A 21,549-nucleotide genomic window follows, 5' to 3' on the forward strand; every position below is an offset into this window, starting at 1 on the left:
AGCTCTGGGCATTTTAGGGCTGCTTGCTTTCCTTTTTGTGCTGGCCGCCCTGGACAGAGAAGGCGGGTGGAGAGAACTTCTGAGGGAGCTGAGATGTGGCAGTACAGCACGGGGCAGTGGGGTAGGGGCAGAAGACAGGGATCCAAGCCTGGCACCACGTGTGGTGTTGTTGACTTAGAGTTTGCAAGATGCAGTTGTGCAATGGGCTGCAGTGTGTATTTGCTTCCATTACATGCTTGTGAGGACTGCTGCCACATGCTTAGTGGTGGTGGTGGGTCTTTTTTGAAAAGAATGGGAGATGATGTGACACTTAGCTAGGCACCTGCTCATTACTGCTGCTGCTTCTTCTTCTGAGCCGCCCCCCCTCCCTGTGGGAATGAACCACAGCACCTTCTTGCCAGAAGACTGGGCACCTGAGGGTTAAGAAGCAGTCACCCCAGGTGGCTTGTCATGGAGAGAAGGGGCTGCTGACATTCACTGAAGCTTTTGTGCAGCTTTCTCTCTTTCTGCCTCTCTACTGCAAGGGGAGCAGAATGAGGCTGGGGAGAGGAGGAGGAGGAGGAGGAGGAGGAAGCCGCTTCATGAAGGAATGCTCTAGTTGTGAGCTGAGAAGCCAGCATAGGTGGGCATCCCGGCTGGACAAAGATCTATTATTTAGAGCTCAGAGACTTTAGTGGGAAGAAGCAGCTGCTCTCCGACGGAAGCTTTTGCAGAAAACTTGTATTTTCCCTGGTGTCTCCAACTCTGCCTCCCCCGCCCCGCCCCGCCCCGCCCCGGCAATGATCACACACTGCCTAGTGATGTAGAACCAGCATCTTGCATGCTCCTCCCCTCCTCCTCTTGCTCCTCAGCAGCAGCAGATCCTCTTAGGAGGGAGGGGGGCCATTTCCCCCCCTTTCCAGCCCCCTCTCTTGGCTTTCGGTTGGATTCAGATGGCATTTTGCTCAGTGCTTGGGAGATGGGAAGTAATGATAGCTGGCACTCGAACTGAACTCTGTGTCCTCCCACCGCCTCCAGTGCTCACAACTGCAAATCACTCAGAGCAGACAACACAGCTGTCAAACTCCCATTCATTGTGTTTTGAAAAAAGCCGAATTACTGCCAATGGCCATTCCATATATCTCAGGAGAAGTGACAGGGAATACCAGAAATCTAGGCTTTAAAAAGAAAAAAGAAAAGCTGCTACAAACAGAGGATTTTTTTTTACCCTGCGCATAATTTGGGCCAAGCAAAAATGTGCAGTAATTCTTAACAGTAATTTGGGGGAAAGCAGAGTCAGGTGTGTACTTGGGTGTGTACTTGTCTCTGATAGCCTGCAGGGATGTCAGGGTAAACAAAACTAATATGTGGACTGGCACACTCCAAAACGGAGTGGATTTGAGTTAAAAACCCTGTCTGTAAGGCCTCCAGGAGAGGGAAAGTGTCGACTCAATGTGTGGCAGCTGTGAAAAAGGCCAATTCCATGCTAGGTATCATTAGGAAGGGGATTGAAAATAAAACTGCTAATATTATAATGCCCTTATACAAGACTATGGTGCAGCCACATTTGGAATACTGCATGCAGTTCTAGTCACCATACCTTAAGAAAGACATTGTAGAAATGGAAAAGGTGCAGATGATCAGACCCTAGAGCACCTTCTTTTTGAGGAAAGGCTACAACACCGGGGACATTTTAGTTAAGAAAAATGACGACTGAGGGAAGACATTATAGAAGTCTATAAAATAATGCATGGTGTGCAGAAACTTCATGGGTCATCCCATGAAACTGATTGCAAAGAAGTTTAGGACCAACAAAAGGAAGCACTTTCCCCACACATCGCATAATTAACCTATGGAATTCTCTGCCAGAAGATATGGTGATAACCACCAGCCTGGATGGCTTTAAGAAGGGTTTAGATAAATTCATGGAGGAGAGGTCTATCAATGGCTACTAGTCTGAGGGCTATAGGCCCCCTCTAGCCTCAGAGGCAGGATGCCTCTAAATATTGGTTGTAGGGGAGCAACAGCAGGAGAGAGGGTATATTCTCAGCTCTTGCCTGTGGGCGTCTCAGGGCCATCTGGTTGGCCACTGTGTGAAACAGGATGCTGGACTAGATGAGCCTTGAGCCGGACCCAGTATGGCTGTTCTTATGAAAGCATGTATCTAATTACATTATTACACCAGAGGGTCATTCGCATGATCTTCTGGATTGGAGAGGAAGGCTTCGCAAAATTTGCCTTCACCCCCAGACAAGCATTCTGAGCCTTGTGGGAGCACACTCCATGAACCCATATGATCTCTGCTGCTCTGTGCAGCATGGAGCAGGGTGGATCATTCTGAGGCTGGGACTTGTTTCCCGGCCTTCAGATATCCCACAGTGCACCGCGTGCTGAGCACAGTGCATTGGGGGATTCCTGTCTCTATGTCAGTGTGATCAAAAATTAGAAAAACCTGTGTTCTACCCAGGTTTGGGAGCTGTGTGTCCTCCCAGTTTTTGGTTGTGTAGAAGCAAGGGAGGAGGAAAACCCAGGCAGCTTTTCCTCCTACCTTGCTTCCACGCAATCACTTCTACCCGGGTTTTCTACCATGTTCTACGCAGGTGACCATTGTGGCTGGGAATTATGGGAGTTGTAGTCCAACAACATTTGGGAACCCAAGTTTGAGAACCCCTAACATAGAGGATCCATGTGGCAAGGGGTTGTGGCAAAGCCTCCTGCCAAGGGGATAAAGTAATGTCTAGACTGGTCATTAGAGATATGAGTACTATATTCTTCCTACGCATATTTTACTAAAGAATGTTCTGTATCCTTATGTTTTTGCACAGAAACAAAAGATGGCAAGCTTTAAAGGGCACGCACTTCCTGGATTCTTTTTCTTATTCTTTGGTTTATGGTGGTCTGTGAAGTATCCATTAAAGTACTTCTGTCGAAGGAAAAAACACACATCCTCCGTTCGTTCCAAAGCAGGATTTCAGCGCTTAGAATTTAGTGAGGCTGTCATCAAAATGGCGTTTGCCCTGATTGGTAAGTTCATTTTCTTTGGCCATACTTCCAGATAATAATGGTTAGGTTTGAGCCGTTTATCTTTACAGTGACATACTGTTCAACAGGCTAAGTTGATCACATAGCTGATGATTTTTGAGACTATGAGGCTTATCACATGAGCAGCTCTACCCTGGCTTGCACAGCCCTATTTGAGTTAATTCTAAAGCAAATAACATTATGACAGATGTCAGAAATTGCTTCAGAGTGCAATGTGAATTCTTCCTGTGGCTGAATTTTGCCTCCATTTAGGTAGGTGTCAGCTTGCAACCTTATGTCTTTCAAGAAGTTAGGATTCAATGCCAAAGTTTAATGGCAAATGTGAACAATGTTTAGCATACCCTTGGTGGAAAATGACATCCTGAAGCTTGTACTCACTTGCCAATAGAGGTTGACATGGTTGGCCTTTGTTGGCAGAGAAGTATCCACACCTTGCTAGAACTTTAGGGTGGGGCAAGGAAGTCCCCATATGTCAGCAATGCTTTCTTCTGCCCACACAAGGGCAAACATTCTACATTAAGGGAGACATTATTTGTTTTGTGGATAGTGGCTCCATCCTTTGGACCTGAACATCTAAACATGAAGGGGTGGAACATGAAACATCAGAAGACTTATATAACCTGCACTCCCTGGCAGTTTCAGAAGGATGCTTGCTACCCAAGTTCTTCCAGACCACTTCCTACAACTGAACTGTCACCACAGGAGGATTAGTTTCTTCATCGGCCCCAATTAGTCCTAGATCTAGCTTTAATTGGCAGCCTAGGTCAATCTTAGTGCTTTAAGCATCTGGTCTGAGATCTGTATATTACACACACACACACACACACACACACACACACACACACACACACACCAAAATGACATTGCAACAAAATGTGACTCTCTTTTTTTAACAGCCAGTATACTGGAGGCATTTAAAAAATGTACATACACACAAACCTCATTACTTGTGGGGGTTCCAGGGGCGTAACTATAATAGGGCAAGGGGAGACAGTTGTCTGGGGGCCCCCTGCCTTGGCCCCCCCCAGAGGCAAATCACATGACTGACTCCCCCAGCCGCGCACCCACCTGGGCTTCCTTCAGTTGTATTCATCCTCTGAAATTGATGTGAGTGTTAAGACCTGGAGCTACCAGAACAGCATGTCTTTCTCTAGCACCATTAAATGACTTGCATTGTCCACAATTTACAAAACCTTAAAAAAAATAATTTAGTTCTGTCCCTTGCCTACTACTATGAATAATGAAGTGGCAGGTAACAAGGCATTATGCCTATGGGAAAAGGGGGGTTAGGTTCCAGAATTGATCCAAAAGATGGAAAAAAACAGCAAAAAAGTGAAAATAATTAAAACTGTTTACTATACCATGCTCTCATGTGCGCAAGAATTCCCCCCATCCACAAAATGCGCTCTAAATGCCCCCCAACTCTGAAAAATACAGGGAAAAAATGGTTTTTTTAAAAAAAGCAATGGCTTTAAAACAAAATGGCTCCTCCTGACCTCTCCAGACAAAATGGAGGCTGGAAGTGACCTCTGCGGTCACTTCCGGGTTTCTAGGAACCATGGATATGATGGTTTTAATCCTTTCATATCTGTGGATAATGAAACTGGGTGTCAATTAGATACCTATGAATACACAAAACCATGGATTTTATTTATTTTATTTTATTTATTCAATTTCTATACCACCCTTCCAAAAATGGCTGAGGGTGGTTTACACAGAGAAAAAATAAATAAATAAAGAAGATGGATCCCTGTCCCCAAAGGGCTCACAATTTAAAAAGAAACACAAGATAGATACCAGCAACAGTCTGTGGAGGTACTGTGCTGAGGGTGGATAGGGCCAGTTACTCTCCCCCTGCTAAATAAAGAGAATCACAACTTTAAAAGGTGCCTCTTTGCCAGGTTAGCAGGGGTAGAGTCCACAAGTAACAAGGTTTGCCTGTATCACAAAATTATTGTTGTGTTTCACTCTGCTTTGTAGGTATAGTACTTCATTTGAGATGTTGAAAGGTAATCTTCTTGGATTCAACCCTGTGCTTCAAGGTGTTTAAAAATGCTTCCAGAAAGAACATATGAGATGGTGGCTGACATCCTGACTAGCACTATGTGGATGTTCTGGGGGAAGCATGATTTTTGCAGTTCTTTCTTTCCCTCTGAAGCCCATTGTTCCTCCCCAAAATGTGTCCATGTGGGTTCCACAACCTTCAGGGACATATTTTTGGGAGGCACAATGGACTTCAGAGGGAAGGGGAGAACAGCAAGATTGACCCCTCCCCTTATAGCACCAACACAGCATAAGTCCAGATATCAGCCATTGTTTGACAAATATGAGCAGGAGGAATTATTTAAGCGTCAAGTGCGTCAACCAGAATTTTCAGTGCTTTTGCAATGGCAAGGAGAGAGAAAAAAACCAGCACTGCATTTTTGCTAAAGATTTAAATTGGTCAGTCCCTTGAGTAGGAGCTGAGAATGCTATCAACAGTTCATATTATTTCACACACAGGTATGACAGCTGAGCAATTTGTTCCTGAGGGACCTCATCTGAAGCTGTATAACTATGAGAAGAAACAGTGGGATCACCTGAGGAACTGGCAGCATTCCACCATGTATTTCTTCTTTGCCCTCTCAGGGCTGGTGGATATTGTGGCTTATAGCACTAAGGCATTACCAGTGGCCTTGGACAGAATGGTGCTTTCATTAGCAGTTTTTGTGGAAGGTGAGTTTACTGTGCTGTGCTGTTCTGAAGCCAAATGAAAATGAGTGATGAAGATATCCGTTAGCGTAACAATATGTGTTATATGCCTATAAGCAAGAGTTAGAGCAAAGGGAGGGAAAGGACGATGGAAGAGTTACACAACAAGATTGGGAAGAAGTGCAGCTAAGTATGCTTAATTTGTCAGGATTAGGGAGAAAAGGCAGAAGAGAAGAGTTAAAGATTTGCAGAAAGGAACTGGTTTGAGCAGTGTTTTTATATCAGTGAAACAACCATAAAACAACTATCCATTTCAAGTTAGAATAAAATAAATATGAAAAGGGATGGTTGTTTCACTAATTACCACACATTGCCAGCAGAGGCACTATAACACAAACTGCTCTTTCCTAACATAGATTCTCTGTTTTATTTTTCATAACAATTTCAGCTGATGTTGGAATATAGTGGCCTTTCCCAGACAGCCGGCTTTACCGTGGGATTAAGTGGGATGAAGTACTGTGAGCTATGGGGCATATCGGATATTTCGAATTTGCACACAAAAAGATGCAGAAAGTGGATTTTTGTATCCTGGACATAAATCGGGCTAAGCTCCAATGCATAATGAAAAACCCAAATTGTGTATGGAATGCTCCCCAATAGCTCACAGGGACTTTCACATAACACGCACCTGCCCTTCCAAAGTAAGAGCCCTTAGTCTCTCTCTCCCATGTTGCTGATACTTTTATCACCACTGTTGTCACACAGCTAGCCTGTGTGCTTGAGCTTCTTACACATGGGGAGTTCTAACTCCCCCACACCAGCTTCCTGAACTCTATCTCCACCATGGATGCAAAGACAAGTGCAGTAATGGGTTTCTCCACGCTGCCTCCCCATACCTACTATTTGAACACGTCTTGGCTTCACTGAGATGATGATCACTTGATACAAAATGTAAAACCCACCTGCCAGAGGTGTAACTAGGGAAAACGGCGCCTGGGGCAAGCACTGAAATTGCGCCCCCCCGCCCCCCGCCCCCCAGCATACATCTGACTGACACACATGTTTCAGAAAACTTTTATTTTAAAAATTTTAAAAATTACAAAAATTACCAAAAATTTCAAAATGCGATAAATAACCAAAAATGCGATAAATAACCAAAAATGCGATAAATAACCAAAAATGCTAACTCTCCCTCCAAGTAGCCCAGAGTGGTGCACGACATACTTAGGTTTTTCCTCACAAGCAACAACCCTGTGGAGTTGGCCTGTATCTCAAACAACAGAATTATGATGCAATGATTGATGATACACACCACATTATACTTAGGTTTTTCCTCACAAGCAAGAGACAATCTCCAAAGGTCCTGGCATATAACCCCCTCCCCCATTTTTCTTGCCAAACTTTGTGTCTTTAGCAGGATACCACAGGCACTTGTTAAAGCTAACACTGCAGGTTTTTCTGAGATGGAGCTGTTATAGGAGCACTTCAGCGTAAACTGAGATCACAAGGCAAGCTTTCACAGTGCAAAAACGAGCATGCCAGCAAGCAGAACTCATGGTAAAACTCTCTTGGAACACCTTGTAACAATGCACAGGCAGCTATGTTACACTGCTTGAGTCAACTCACACTGCTGTACTACCCAGGCTGTGGGAATTGACTCTCAGTTCCATATACATGCATGCATTTAAGATTGAGTGCCAAAGAATCTTTATGATTGTTTTTCTTTCTTTTGCGGCGGAGAGAGGAGCGTATAATGCAAACATTAACTCCTGTTAGGCACCTGAGACCATAGTTGGGCAGCTAAATAAAAGCCTGATTCTTTAATATGTTTTTCCCCCCACATGTGGCTTCTGTAGTTTTTGCAACTCATTCTCACCCTGACACTTGGTCTGCTGCTTCCACCCGCCCACCGCCGAATCCTTTCTTCCGTGCTGGGTGTCCGTGTGTGTCCTCGTCGTCCTGCCTCCGCCTGCTGCAGTGCAGCCCCAGCCCCAGCAATTACACTTTCCTCTGCGACAGCGACCGCGCCACCACGTGCAGGCAAACAGAGGAGGACGGACGCACCGCATGCATGCACAGCGCGACTCGGCACGCCAGCCGAGTCGCGTGTGCGTGCGTCACTGACTAGAGACCCTCTGGCTGGCAAGCCACTAGAGGGCCTCTTTCTGGCTGTTCCAGACTAAGTGAGCGACGGAGCGAGTGAGCCTCAGCCAAGGCAGGCGCAGTGAGCAGCATGAAAGGCGCCCGCCGTGGCGCCCGCCGCCGCCAAGCCAGGCCACTGACTGGCCGCCAGCAAAGCAATGGGGGGGCGTGGGCGGCGCGGAAGGGACCGCTCGTGGGGGAGGGGGCGCCGACACGCTCCCTTGACTGCTGCAGCGCTGCTGCACTGAGCAGGAGAAATTTGTATTAAAAAAATATTTTTTTAAAAAAATTTGGTCATGGTGGCGCTCCCCACGTGACCCGAAAAGATGGTGCCCGGGGCACGTGCCCCCCCTGCCCCCCTATAGTTACGCCTCTGCCACCTGCTAAAGGTTGTAATGGGAATTTTTGTTCAGTAAATAAATACGGAAGAACTTCAGCCTCTCATTCTGTCATCAGGGCTCGTATTTTATTACCATATCCACGGGCGAACCATGTTGGACTTCCACGTTCATCAGTTACTTTTAGTAGCCATCTATGGAGGTGCTGTCTGCCTATTCATAGAAGTTTTCTTCCGCGGCATCCTTGTCCTTGAGATGCTCCGAACAAGTCTTTGCCTACTGCAAGGGAGCTGGTTTTGGCAGGTGAGTCACTGATTCCTGCCATTGCGTTCACTTTCTTCTCTGGAAAACTCTGAGATAATTGGCTTCAGGAGCAAATGGGAAACTGGGAAATACTCATAGGAGACTAGCTTGGGAGATTTAAAAATAGTAGGACAGGAGGTTTGAAGTTGCTGTTTCATTAGTCTTTCAAATACTTTGGTAGAATAAAGTCTACTGTCTACTTATCATCAACCCACATATGCCTCTTATTAGATAAAGGTGGCACAGCCATGCACCCTGTCTCCCAACACTCTACATTTCTGGGATAAGGCAAATCTTGTCCTAGTGTTGCTCCCAGTGCTTCCAAGTTCAGGATCAGGGTCCAGGAGATGCTGAGAAGCGGAAAACCCTGGGCTCTACCCTTTTGCAATGCTGTGTTTAGCTTTGTGCATCTCAATTTTGCTTCTCCATTCTCCTGTTTTGGGGAGAAGTCTGTAGACATAGAGCTGCATGTGTGAGCATACCCCATTAGCCTCCTGCCATCCAGTCCCAGGATGCTTCTACATAACTCCTTCTATAGCTCTAATTTTTTCTTCTTGCATTTCTGTTAATCAGTATTTGTATCTATTCATATTTGTATCAATGTTTTATTATAGGTCAGGGGTTCCCAAACTTGGGTCACCAGATGTCCTTGGAGTACTGCTTCCATCATCTCCAGCCACAATAGCCTTTGGTGGCCATTGTGGCTGGGGATGATGGGAGCTGTAGTCCAACAGCCCTTGGGAATTCCTATTATGGACTGAGTTTGAGTGTGGAAGCGAATTGAGGCTCTTTAAGCTAGGTCTGTGGGAAAAGAACGCCACTGCTGTCACACAAGAGATAGGCAGAACAAAATAGACATTTAAATTGGTAGTGTGCTTAGCAGTGGCTGAGGCTTTCCTTTCCTATAGGTCTGTCCAATTGGAATGGCAGCAGTACACATTTAAACCTCAAACCAAAATACAATTACCACAACCACAAAGAGTGGAATTGAGACAGCACACTAGCGGCACTCTAATGTGAATAAATGCAAATGTTAAAATACATGTTCAGGCATGAAAACACTCCCCCTGCCTCACCTGCTTCATTAAGTCTGCAGTGTAAATTTACATTTACACTGTATCCCACTGAATACAGTGGTACTTTAAAAAAAAAGTAAATAAACATAGGATTGTGCTGTAAATCTTTCACAGTGATTACTGTCTCAGACATCTAAAGGGTGAACTATATTATGTGGTCAGTAGAAAATGTCTCTTTGTGTTTAATAGTTCTATAATGCAGCCTGACTCTATGCATTATTACTTTGAAATAAGTGTCACTGACTAACATCCAGACGCACCCATGCAAGAAGGTTGCTAGCACAGCAGACATTACTCAGTCTCTTGGGTTCTCAGTCTACATAGGAATGTAGGAAGTGGCCTCATACCATGTGAGACCATTGGTCCATCTAGCTCAGTATTGTCTACACAGACTGGCAGCAGCTTCTCCAAGGCTGCAGGCAGGAATCTCTCTCAGCCCTTTCTTGGATAGGCCAGGGAGGGAACTAGGAACCTTCTGCATGCCAGAGTGGTCCCATCCCCGAGGGGAATATCTTACAGTGCTCACACATGTAGTCTCCCATTCATATGCAAACCAGGGTGGGCCCTGTTTAGCAAAGGGGACAATTCATGCTTGCTAACACAAGACCAGCTTTCCTCTGCCTGCGTAAGCATTATGCAGTGCTTATGCAGCAAAGATTGCAGATAGCTTTGCCTCATTCCCTGCAGCATATATGGACTGAGGAAGATGTTTCACAGTGGGAGGCACACCATAAGTTGCACAAGAGAACCCTGCTGCACCAGTGCAGCCATAGTTTGGAACTATAGCTCCTGTCTTAGTGGAACTGGTTAGCACAACTTCCTTGCACTGGTGCAACATATCTGCACTAGTTCAGCATTAGTCTGGATTTCAACTACAGAGTTCTGTGGGATTTACTCAAGTAAACGTGCATTGGATTGCAGCCCTTGCATTGTCTTAGCTTTATTTTTATTATTATCTCTATATATAATTATCTAAGGAATACACGTGGCTAATCTCGTGTGTGGCAGCTCTCGCGAGAGTTTGCGAGCAGAAGCACTGTGATGATTGGGCAGTGGGGATTCCATATGTAGATAGGGAGGAGGAGACTGTGAGAGCAGAAGCACCATGGTGATTGGGCAGTGGGGATTCCATATGCAGATAGGGAGGAGGAGACTGTGATAGTTAAGGTCAGTTGGAATGCAATTGTTACTGGTCGGAAGATGTTCTTTATTGTAGAGGATAGGAATTTATATATAGAAGGATAGTGGGCAGGGGTCTGCAAAGAGAGGAGTCTAGTAGCGCTCAGATGTTCTGCATAGGTTAAGCTAGTTATTATTATTTTGCAAATTGATCTGACATGATGAACAAAGGTGATGGAGCTTATGTATTACCAAGATTTGTACACAGTCTTTCTTCAAAATTGTTCAAGGCAGCTAACAATAATCAGGTAGAAGCTATAAAACTTTTTTAAAAACCCAACTATAGAAACAATAAAAACATTCTGCTAAAACAGCAGCAATAAAAGTTCTTCAAAACAGAAGCAACACCACAGAGTCCACTTTTGGCTGATATCTGCTAAGTGGCCACAACAGACAAACCCTTTCCATGGTGGTGCCACAACTTTGGATTTTTGGAACACTTTCCCCAAGGAGAACTTTCAGGCCCCTCCTGACTCCTTAAAGGCCAAAGTCAGCACTTTGAATTGAGCCTGGAAGCAAAATGGCAGCTGATTCCACTGATATAGAATTGGACTAATATGCACCACACAACTTGCACCAGTTAATTTTGGGTAGCTGCATTCTATCACAATTGAAATTTCTGAACCATCTTCAAAGGCAGCCTCACTTAGAGAATATTGCAGTAGTCTAGTCCAGACATGACAAAGGCATGCATCACTGAAGTTAGGTCTCTTGTCTGTAGGTCAGGTCACAGTTGATGCACCCAGTGGAAGCTGGGCAAAGGCAATCCCGTTTAGAGAATTATGGAGTGCCTATTGGCACTCCTATTATTATGGGTGCATGGTACAGATCACATTCTGCCTTTATAAATAGGATGCAGGGAGCATTCCAACTGCATCAGTGTATATGATTGGTATTAGTTGCTGCTTGCCAGGCTATGTAATGTGTAATGCAAGCTTCAGTGGCAAGCAGGCTTCAGTTACATAGATTCCATATGTGTATTCCAGTGTAGAGACGAATCTGGAACTTAGGTTTACCATTTTGACACTGTCAGCCACCTAACGCCAACACATGGTAAAGCTGAAATTCACCACAGGATAGGATACATACCATATTGCCTAAGCAACAAGGTCATGCACGCACGACCTTGCTGGAGAGGCTGGGCGGCCTGCAGGGAAGGTAGTAGCTCACCTGCCTTCCCCGGCAGACGAGCCACTGTCCTCCCCTCCGCCACGTGGTGAGCCTACATGAGCAGCAGCACGGCAAAGGGAAACACTAGGAGCAGGAGGACTCCCCCCGCCCCACATCCCAAGGTGCTCTGGGCAGAGTATGGCTGCTGCTCTCGTTAGATGGTGGTGGGCCAGGTTGGGGGGAGCCACTTAATTTGGCAGCAGTTACCCATACGATTGCCGGCCAAGGTGAAGCTAAATGCCAGGTTTCAAATAGGGCTTGGCGTGGGTGCAGCGCTGGGATTGACCTCGCTCCTGGCACTTCACATGCACAGCCTAAACCAGGCTGCTTCATGGAAGGGCTACCCCTGGCTTAGTGTTAGTAAATAAAAATACAAGTATTGCATATTAAAGTTACATTATATTAATTAGTAATCACTCTCTAAGTCCACATGTGGAGTTCTGCCCCCCACTTTATTTTTAATTTTTGGCAAACGTTCAAAAGAAAAAATTACAAAAAAAAACCCCAGTCGGAATTCAGCTCAGGAACAAATTTAACAGTTCATTAAAAATAAATAAATTAGTATTTCGATTAATCAACTGAGAATATTTTAAAATGCAATTATGAAATATGTCCTTTGGGTCAGTGGTGGTGTGTCTCCCCCCACCCCACCCCCCGGCTGCCACCAGTAGTTCAGTTGTAAACCAGCCTGAGTCAAGAGCAGAATCTAGGCATTGAAGTTTCCACATGGGCAAGTTATTGCTAGGAGCTTCAGAGCAGGGGCAGAGCCACCGTAGTGCGAACGGGTTCAAAGAAACCAGGCCACCACGCTCAGGGGCCATGCCCCAGCCACACCCCTGCATCTGTGTGGTTTTGCTCACAAATGGGGTGCACGGCATCAGAAATCAGATGCATCAGATGCAGGAGGCGTTGGATGGGGGGCTGTTGGCAGCAGGCAGAACTGGGGCCACTGCTGGCCTCCCTACTGCAGAGGAAATGGATATCCGGCCAGCAAGGGCACACTTAGATGTCAGTGACCTGCACTCCCAGTTGGGTACATGGGACACACACATCCCAGGAAAGGAGAGCCATCTGGCTTTACAACCTGCACTGGTCAACCAAGTGATGAAGAACCAATGTGGACTGAAGCACTCAAAGTGCACAGTGTGCACAAAAGCACTATAGAATAATGTTGATTAATTAATTGAATGTAATTTTGATTTTGTTCACCCTCACTTTAGTCCTGTGAGATAGATAGATATTATGCCCATTTTACAAGTCGGAACAGAGGCCAAAGGGTAATGACCTGTCCAAGGCCATACAGTGAATGCAGAGTTGAAATCAAGATCAAAGATCCAACACACTCTCCACTGAGCCTTGGTGACCACCATATTGCATGAGCTGAATGCATACAGCATGATGTTGCAAACCAAACCATTAAACCATTATTTTGGTGTCTTCGGCTCTAAATGTGTTTTCAATTTATCTTTTATTATTATGTTGTTGTTGCTTTTTAAAACTCTGTACATTTTATTGTTGTAAGTCCTGGGTATTTTTAAGCAGAAGAGCGGGGTATAAATAAATAAATCTAATGAATATCTTGTGCTTTTTTGATTTCACAGATTGGATTTGTACTTTATCCCCCAAGTGGGAGTTCAGAATGGAATCAAACAGACCACAATAATGTGATGTTCCTCACAATGTGCTTTTGCTGGCATTATGCATTTGCACTTCTTATAATAGCAATGAATTATACTATAGTAAACTGGTAAGTTAATCATACTTAAGAACAGAAATTCTGAAGAGCTCCATATCACAAAATATAAGGCTTTAACATTAATTTTATTCAAAAACTCTTAGGCATGCAAAAATGGGCCCTCCAATTAAGGAGGGTTGGATTGCAAAACTGTGGTGCCTTACAGATGCAGTCCTCCATTCAGCCTGTAGATTTTTGAGCGTCCCAGCTGGGTTTTGTTTTTAAAGGATAGTCTCATTGGCTAGCATTTATTTACAAGTAAGCAATGCTCATCTTTTTTCTGGGACAAGTGGCAGCCCCTATGTTCTCTCTGAGGCACTTTCATGCTGCCTACCTTTTATCGGAGTTTAGTGTGAAGGAGGACTTCAACTTGGGGACCTGTCTGGAATGCCAGCATACAGCCCTTGAAGAACACGCAGGGGCAGCCCTTCCATAAGGCTAAGTGAGGCAGTGGCCTTAGGGAGCAGATGATTAGGGTGACAGCAGAAGGGTGAGATGGCCCTGCTCTTGCCATTAGAGCAGAGCTTTGGGACCATGTGGATCCTTACAGGCTTTGCAAGGAGAACCTCTCCTCACACTCCTTGCAAAGCCTGCAAGAAAGATGAGGAGAGAAGAGGAGGCTTCTGGCAACCAGGGGTGGATTAAAGGAGAGGCAGGAGAGGCGGCTGCCTATGGCAGCAGAATTCCCTGCGGCAGCAGCGACAGTAGCTGAAGGGAGGATGGGATTTTATTTTTTAAATGCCACTGTGTGGCGGCAGCAGTGACTGCGGGGAGGGGTGAGGAGGGGACGACCCAGGTTCTCCTTTACCTAAATGTTTCCCTTGTCCTGGGAAGAGTCACCAGTTTGCTGCCCATAGGTAAAAGGTTTGACCCTTCCCACAGTACTGCCACACAATGGTTGTTGTTGGTTTTTTTTAGGTTGTTTTTTAGGGCAGCAAAAAAAACTTCTTACCTATGGGCAGCAAACTGGTGAATCTGTCCCTGCTGGCAACCTTTCCTCCTCCTCACCCCCTGCACCACTTTCAAAGCTTTACAGAAATTGGTTTTGACAGGGAGCTGCCCCCACACCAGGGTCATGCGGGCCAGGCAGTGCTTTGCCTTAGGTGCCACAATATCTTGGGTCAGCCCTGGGAACATGTGATATTCCAATGAAGAAGACTGAGAATGTCAAGCATTCTTTTGGCCCATCATGAAATAACCACAAACAGACCATATACCACCTGGGATTAGGAGAACAGACTTCCAGGGCAAAAAAGAAAAGAAGAAAAGAAAAGAAAAGAAAAAAATGTTGAGGCTTCATCAATGCACATCTTGAATCTGCAAACATTCTTTTGCCTACACAGGCCGAGGTAGAGAACCATGGCTGTTTTGCTCCCCACACTGGTCAATCTATTTGATATTTTAAGCTTCTGCATAAAACAGGCCTGCACAACTTCAACCCTCCAGCAGTTGTTGGACTACAACTACTATCACCCCATCACAGTGGCCAATAGTCAGGAATATGGGAGTTGTAGTCCAACATCTGCAGGAGGGCCAAATAGGACACTGTCGTTGCTCTTCTTTCAAACTCTGTGATGTCAGAGATGAATGAGCCCAAGTACTGTGCAACTACAGAGGAGAACATTCAGTGGTACCTCTCTCCCCTTAATATTCACATTTATTCTGGTACTCACTGGGAAATCAATCTTTTTAAAATTACTAATGGGCAAAATGTGCATCCATTATGATAGCTGGAGTGTGTCTATGGAGAAAGAGCGTGTATAAATAAATAAATATTATAAGAACCCCGAGAGAGAATATCTCGTTTGCATCCCCACATTTCATTTACCCCATGGGATCCCAGTCAGTGAAGGCTGGGCCATCCAGCATCAGGGCAGGTGTAGCTTTTGTCCTCACTGTAACCGTTTCTCACAGTGCAGTGCTTTACTTTTTCCATAGAAGTCAATGGCAGTGATTCTTCTGTGGCAGAAAGTAAAGGGATGCACTCGAGGGTAACAGTGGAGTGAGAACTAAGCCTGTTCTTTATCTCCGTGACTCCAGCCATGAAGATTCACACCTGCTGCTATCATCATAGCTCCATTTTGGATTCTCTTCTCTTACTCACACTAGAATGTGACAAAGTTTTTGGACAGTAGGGCAGCATGTTGGGAAATGGTTTTTATATAGATTAACATGGCATCTCATATAAGAGTAAGTAACCAACTCTTCACTAAACCCTATTTGGCTTAAGTCATGAGAAGCCATGGCATGATTTTTCTTCATTTGCTCTTTCCATTTCTAGGGTTGTTCGTTCAAAAATGAAACGGGCCCCAACTGTTGAAATTGGATTGCTGAAAACATCTGAGCGAGACCAGGAGTCAGAAGATGAGATCTAGCTTAGCACAACTATTTTCTGATGGTTGACCTTCTCCAGCTCTGCCTTCTGTTTCTGATTGCCATTGGGTTCATTTCCCTTTATCACTTAGGTTCACACAATCATCTGTGCATACATATTTGTCATGAAGTACTGTACCACCAAATTTTATTTTTGTATCTAGTGTGTTTGCTAAGTATTAATTTATAAAAATGCCATTAATACATAGTTTATCTTGTGCTTGAAGTGGAAAGAAAATATTTTGCTATTGGATTGGCTAGGGGTGACATTGTCAAGTTAAAATCAATCCAGGCCATTAATAGATGATGAGTCTACTCTTTCATTGCTCTTGGGTAAACTGGGAAATTTCCACACATGGCATTTAAAAACGACGACAGAACCCTACTGTAGCAAAACAACAAACAAAAACATTTGCACACATCTTTAAACCAAACTATTGATACATTGTACATATCTATTTTTAAGCATTCCCAAGAATATTTCTTTATCTAGCTTCCAAAGTGTACATGTTGCAAATATAATACTTGCATCTGTTATCTCTTATTAATTTATTACCACATGTGCAAAAACTGCATTAAAAAAAAGGGGCTAGTGTAGGATTATATAACATCAGGACTAATTGATATTCCTGAATTGCTGGATAATATAGTGTATCACATTGGACTTTCCCCCCTATCTGTAGCTGAGTCAATTTATGTAAAAATTATTTAAGTTGCTCTGTTTGGCTCTGAATCTATCCAGTGTGTAGTAAGACCAGGAAACCTGGGTTCAAATTCTCACTCAGCCATGAAGCTTGTCCAATTCTTGTGCAAAGCATTTTCTCTCAGCCTAACCTACCTCACAGGATTGTTGTGAGAATAAAATGTACACAGAGCGCTGGAGGGGGAAGCACAGCGGGTGTGTGTGTGTGTGTAAGTGCACCCCCGCCCCCATGTTCAAACCGGTTTGAACGCGGGTGTTCTGAACCTGTTTGGTGTTCTAAGAATAGAATGCTGAACAGGTTCATGCACATCCCTAATCTGGATCCAAGTTCTCTTTTAAAATGAAAGTAAGCCTGTAAGTCATTCATGCAAAAACGTGTACATGTTTTCAGACACCTGAATGCATGTACATTGTAATGTCTGAATATATACACTCAAACAGGAAAAACACACACTAGTTTTAAGTTTTAAGCATCAGTCACTGCTCACCCATAAGCTGATTGCTTATAGTAGTTTACATCAGCACAGATATTGCCACTGGTCTTGTTTGGCTTGTTATTTCCAAAACCTTGGGTAAGAATCAATCAATCAATCAATCAATCAATCAAGTCAATATTATTATGGTCTCTGACCAGTAGAAATACATACTGAACAAGGTGTATACATAAAAATGAAAAATATATAAAATATTGAGAATAAAACAAAATATACTTGGGTAAGAAAGTTACCTTACTTTGAGAGTAGATATTTTTGGAAATAAGCCATACAAGACCAATGGCAGTATCTGTGCTAATGTAAACTACTAGAAGTAATCAGTGTGAGTGACCAGTGACTGATGCTTTTTGGGCCACAGTAGCAACAGCCCCCCACCAGCCATGTGCTAGTAAATACTTCTTGCTGGTGATGCTGCACCCTCTTCTTCACTTTTTGGTTACTGTGTGAAGCCCTGTCTGAAAGTGTCCGCATTTGTGCAGCATAAATCAGAATAAAACTATACTCAGGAAAGACCATATGGTATGGTGTGCCTTTAGACTTCATGGCTGACATACTGCACAACGTTTCATGCACATTTTAACAAAATGTGTGTGCAATTGCACAACCACAAAAATTGCGTGATGGTGCAGCCATTGGAAATAATGCTCGTACCATTGTGCAACTGCGTTTGTGCCGTTTTTGCAGTTGCACATCTGCGCACGTTTCATTAAAATGCACACAGAATGTTGCACACTGTATCACCAAGTAGATAGCAGTTAGGGTTATAAAATGCTGACGGAGTTAGTGGGCTTTATAGTACGTATGTTCTGTCCAGCAGTTTCTGATTCTGAAGGACTCCTCTACCATTGAACGTATCAATATTAAATATCAAAAGGTGATTTTAATTGCTATTAGATATGTACTTTCATTGCAAACAAAGTTCTTGTATCAACACAATCTGTTACTGGAGGAGAGTGCTCTGAAGAATCCTGAATCATCAGCTTTTAGATCAGCTAATCAGTCAAAGAAGCTGCAGGGTGGTGGAACACTTTTTAAAATTATGAGTGGTGATTTGAAGCTCTCATTGTATCGCAACATGCTGAAATAAAGTCACTCCAATTCAGTTTGCAAGAAAGGAATTATTTGGGGTGGGTTGTGTCTTACTCTTTGATTGCCGCCCATAATTGACTTTAGTCAGTCTACTACTTGCACTAAACACAGAGAGCCACTGTGTTCAGAACTACAGTCGGGAACTTCTGGGAAGGCTATTAAACTACTTCAAGGCTGTGGTGTCCTCTTCTTTGAGTCATCAAAGGGCTCCCATTTTGCAAGCAACTTCCAGCGAGACACCCACTTCCCACCTGGAGTAGCTAACTATCCTAGGCATACAACTGGAGGACCAGAGGAAAAGGAATGTCATACACAGACAACCATAGACCTAAATTCACCATTAGGAGAAGGTGGGGGCAACTCTGGTTCTTTTATATGGGTTGTCATGGTGTCTTTCAGCCCCTTATTGTATATGTGGAGTATGGGAGTGCACAGTAGACTTGCAACCTGGCTGCTATCATGTGAGGATGCTATTTGTGAAAACTGCAGCCTCCACATGGAGGGTCTCTTCCATCTGCCATCTTCCTCTCAGGGGGAATGAACAGAAGGCACAGCCGCTGCTGCTACTGCCGCCACCTTCCCTGTCCTCTCTTTCCACCATACCTGTCCTCACTGAGTGGGTCATGCCCAGCCCCCAGCCAAAAACAAAACAAAACAAACAAAAACTGGAGCCAGAACTGAGAAGGGCCCATTATCTATGTAAAGCAGGCTCAGTGTACAGCATGCAAAGGTGGTGTCAAAAAGAAGAGCTGCAGCTAAGCCTGTTCTTCAGATTCAGTGCTCTGAAACTGGGGTGCCCAATCTTGTAGACCCCAGAAGGGGACTACAACTCCCATCATCCCCTGCCCTGAGCTCTTCTTACCTGGTGGTGGCGGCACCTGCAGCCACCACTGCTTGTGCTCTGGCTGAACTTGCTTATCTCCTGCTCTCCTTGCCTTTAACAAGGAATATGAGTGGAGTATGAATGGTGGTGCATGAGCAGGAGCATGAATGGTGGTGCATGAATGGTGCATGAGCAGGAGCATGCATGGTGGTAGTAGTGGCGGTGGCACTGCCAGGGCAGGTAAGAATGAGACCACTAGAGACGGGTGCCCAGTGAGACAACCACTAGAAACGGGTGCTTTGCTGTCACCTCCAGCAGTCCACCATCTGAGGCAGCTGCTTCGACAGACCTCATGGGTAAGTGGAGCTGTATCATTGGATAGTGAGGCTAAGATACTCCAAGCTTGGCTACAGTCTTGCTGAGCAGCAGAGTGTGCACATGGAGGAAGAAGGGGAACAATTCTTGCTGATCCCCCATGCCTCTGTTAGTGCCCTTTGCTTTCCAGAAATATGTCCCTGAGGGACATATGCCCTTGAGGGACATATGCACCTAAATATGCCCCTGAGGGACATATCCCCTAAATATGACCCTGAGGGACATATGCCCCTAAAAAGCTTGGGCCCTGGGTATTTAAGAGATCATCTTCTTCACTATGAGCCCCACTGCCCATTGAGATCATCAGGAGAGGTTCATCTGCAGTTGCCATGGTATCGTCTGGTGGCTACTTGGGGAAGGGCCTTCTCTGTTGCGGCCCTGAGGCATTGGAATGTGCTCCCTGCTGAAATAAGAGCCTCACCATCTCTTACAACTTTAAAAAAGCCAGTCAAGACACATTTGTTCACCCAGGCTTTTAATTAGACACTTCTAAAATAGTTTGATGGTTTTAAATAGTTTCAACGTTGTTTTAAATTTTAAATTATTGTAATGTTTTAACCTTTGTATTTGTTGTATTGTTTTGTTGTAAACCGGCCAGAGACTTTTACAAAGATAACAAACAAACAAACAAATAAGTGAATGCATTAAGGCACTGTGCAGTTCACAAATGATCATTGTGGACACATCTTTTGAATGGTGAAAGCATGTTACCAGCAGTTGTTTTTCTAATATTAGTAACCAAAAGAACAAATACCTTCTGGGCTTTTCAATCCGTGGAGGACAGGCCACTGTAGAGGAAATGAATACAGTATAAAATTGACAAAGTGGAGTCTTCAGCAGCGTGTAATGGTGGAGGGCTTGGGTAGTGATCTTTGGTGTGAGAATATGTATTTTACAAATGTGTCCCTACTTTCACTTGTGAAATGTTAGTGGGGACAAAAATGGCCCAGAGTTGATGGAGTGAAGACTGTGTGCTCAAGTCACTTGTTTAAAATGCGATAGCAAGGCTTGTCTTTGAAGGTAATCAAGGTAGTTAATAGCTGATAGATAATAAGGAAGTGAGTGGAATGTATTATTTCCCAGCAAATTGGCAGGTTGAAATGAAAGCAGCACAACATGCCTTCATTTTGCCCTAACATGAAAATACTGATTGCCATTTTCTGTACATCTGTGACCATTGTGCTCTGGGCACTATACATTTGGCAGCTTATTCTCAGGTTGGCACCAGGTAAACGAAGTATTTCCTATATACTACTTCAAATCTCAACATACTTTAAGAAAATGATTCCTGATTGAGTTCTTTGCTAGTGTATCAGCATTTTGCTTTCTGATTGAGTTCTTTCTAGCATACCAGCATTTTAACCAGAATTGTAGTGATCTTCCTAAATTTTTTTTTAAAACTCATATGCATAACAGAATGTTCTACATAGTGTTGATTACTTTTGATGAAATGTATTTATCTGATTAGCAGATTGGCCCTATGTTTATTTGGCAGTACGTCTTACTGGATTAAATGGGACTTGCTTCCAGAACTTTTGTTTAGATTGCAGCCGTAACAATTTGCTTGTTAGAAAGATAATTTACTGCATTTCACTTAGTGAAGATGTTGGACTTTTGTGGGGAATTAACTGCCTGCTTTCAGCATTGTGTGCTGCAATATTACTATAATCCACTGCAACACATACTTACTTTTTGCATTATGTATATCTGAACTGCGTGGTAGTATTTTCAGTCCAGTGATTCCTAATGTTTTTAGTGAGAATTTTGACTTTGGGGATTAATCTGTTAGCTTTGACCCCTTATATATAAAATTAAAGTGTCCTGGCATGTTTTGTGACATTATCCCTGCATTATCCCTATTGCTAAGAGTTTGCTGAGTTACTCACATAACTCACAAGGAAGGCACCTTAGACTTTTAGGGAGCTGGACTGATCAAATGACTCTGACTCTGTTCAGAGGTTCAAAAACTGGTACTCTGTATCCAGGTACAGAGTACAGGGAACAGGAGCACGCTGGCTAACCAATCTGCTCTATAAC

General features: G+C 44.1%; 1 protein-coding gene across 3 annotated transcripts in view; it reads left to right on the top strand.

Moving 5' to 3' along the window:
- The window catches only part of TMEM45A (transmembrane protein 45A), a 36,698-nt gene extending 18,371 nt beyond the window's left edge, over positions 1 to 18,327 (top strand). For all 3 annotated transcript variants that reach the window (XM_053310200.1, XM_053310202.1, XM_053310201.1), the window contains 5 exons: positions 2,805 to 3,003; positions 5,524 to 5,736; positions 8,311 to 8,495; positions 13,522 to 13,667; positions 15,937 to 18,327. In XM_053310200.1, the coding sequence (XP_053166175.1) occupies positions 2,805 to 3,003; positions 5,524 to 5,736; positions 8,311 to 8,495; positions 13,522 to 13,667; positions 15,937 to 16,030 (837 nt within the window). In that variant the 3' untranslated portion in view covers positions 16,031 to 18,327. The remainder of the gene's footprint in view (positions 1 to 2,804; positions 3,004 to 5,523; positions 5,737 to 8,310; positions 8,496 to 13,521; positions 13,668 to 15,936) is intronic.
- Positions 18,328 to 21,549: the final 3,222 nt, after the last annotated feature.

The sequence above is a fragment of the Hemicordylus capensis genome, chromosome 3, assembly GCF_027244095.1.
Source record: "Hemicordylus capensis ecotype Gifberg chromosome 3, rHemCap1.1.pri, whole genome shotgun sequence".
Classification (NCBI taxonomy): Eukaryota; Metazoa; Chordata; class Lepidosauria; order Squamata; family Cordylidae; genus Hemicordylus; species Hemicordylus capensis.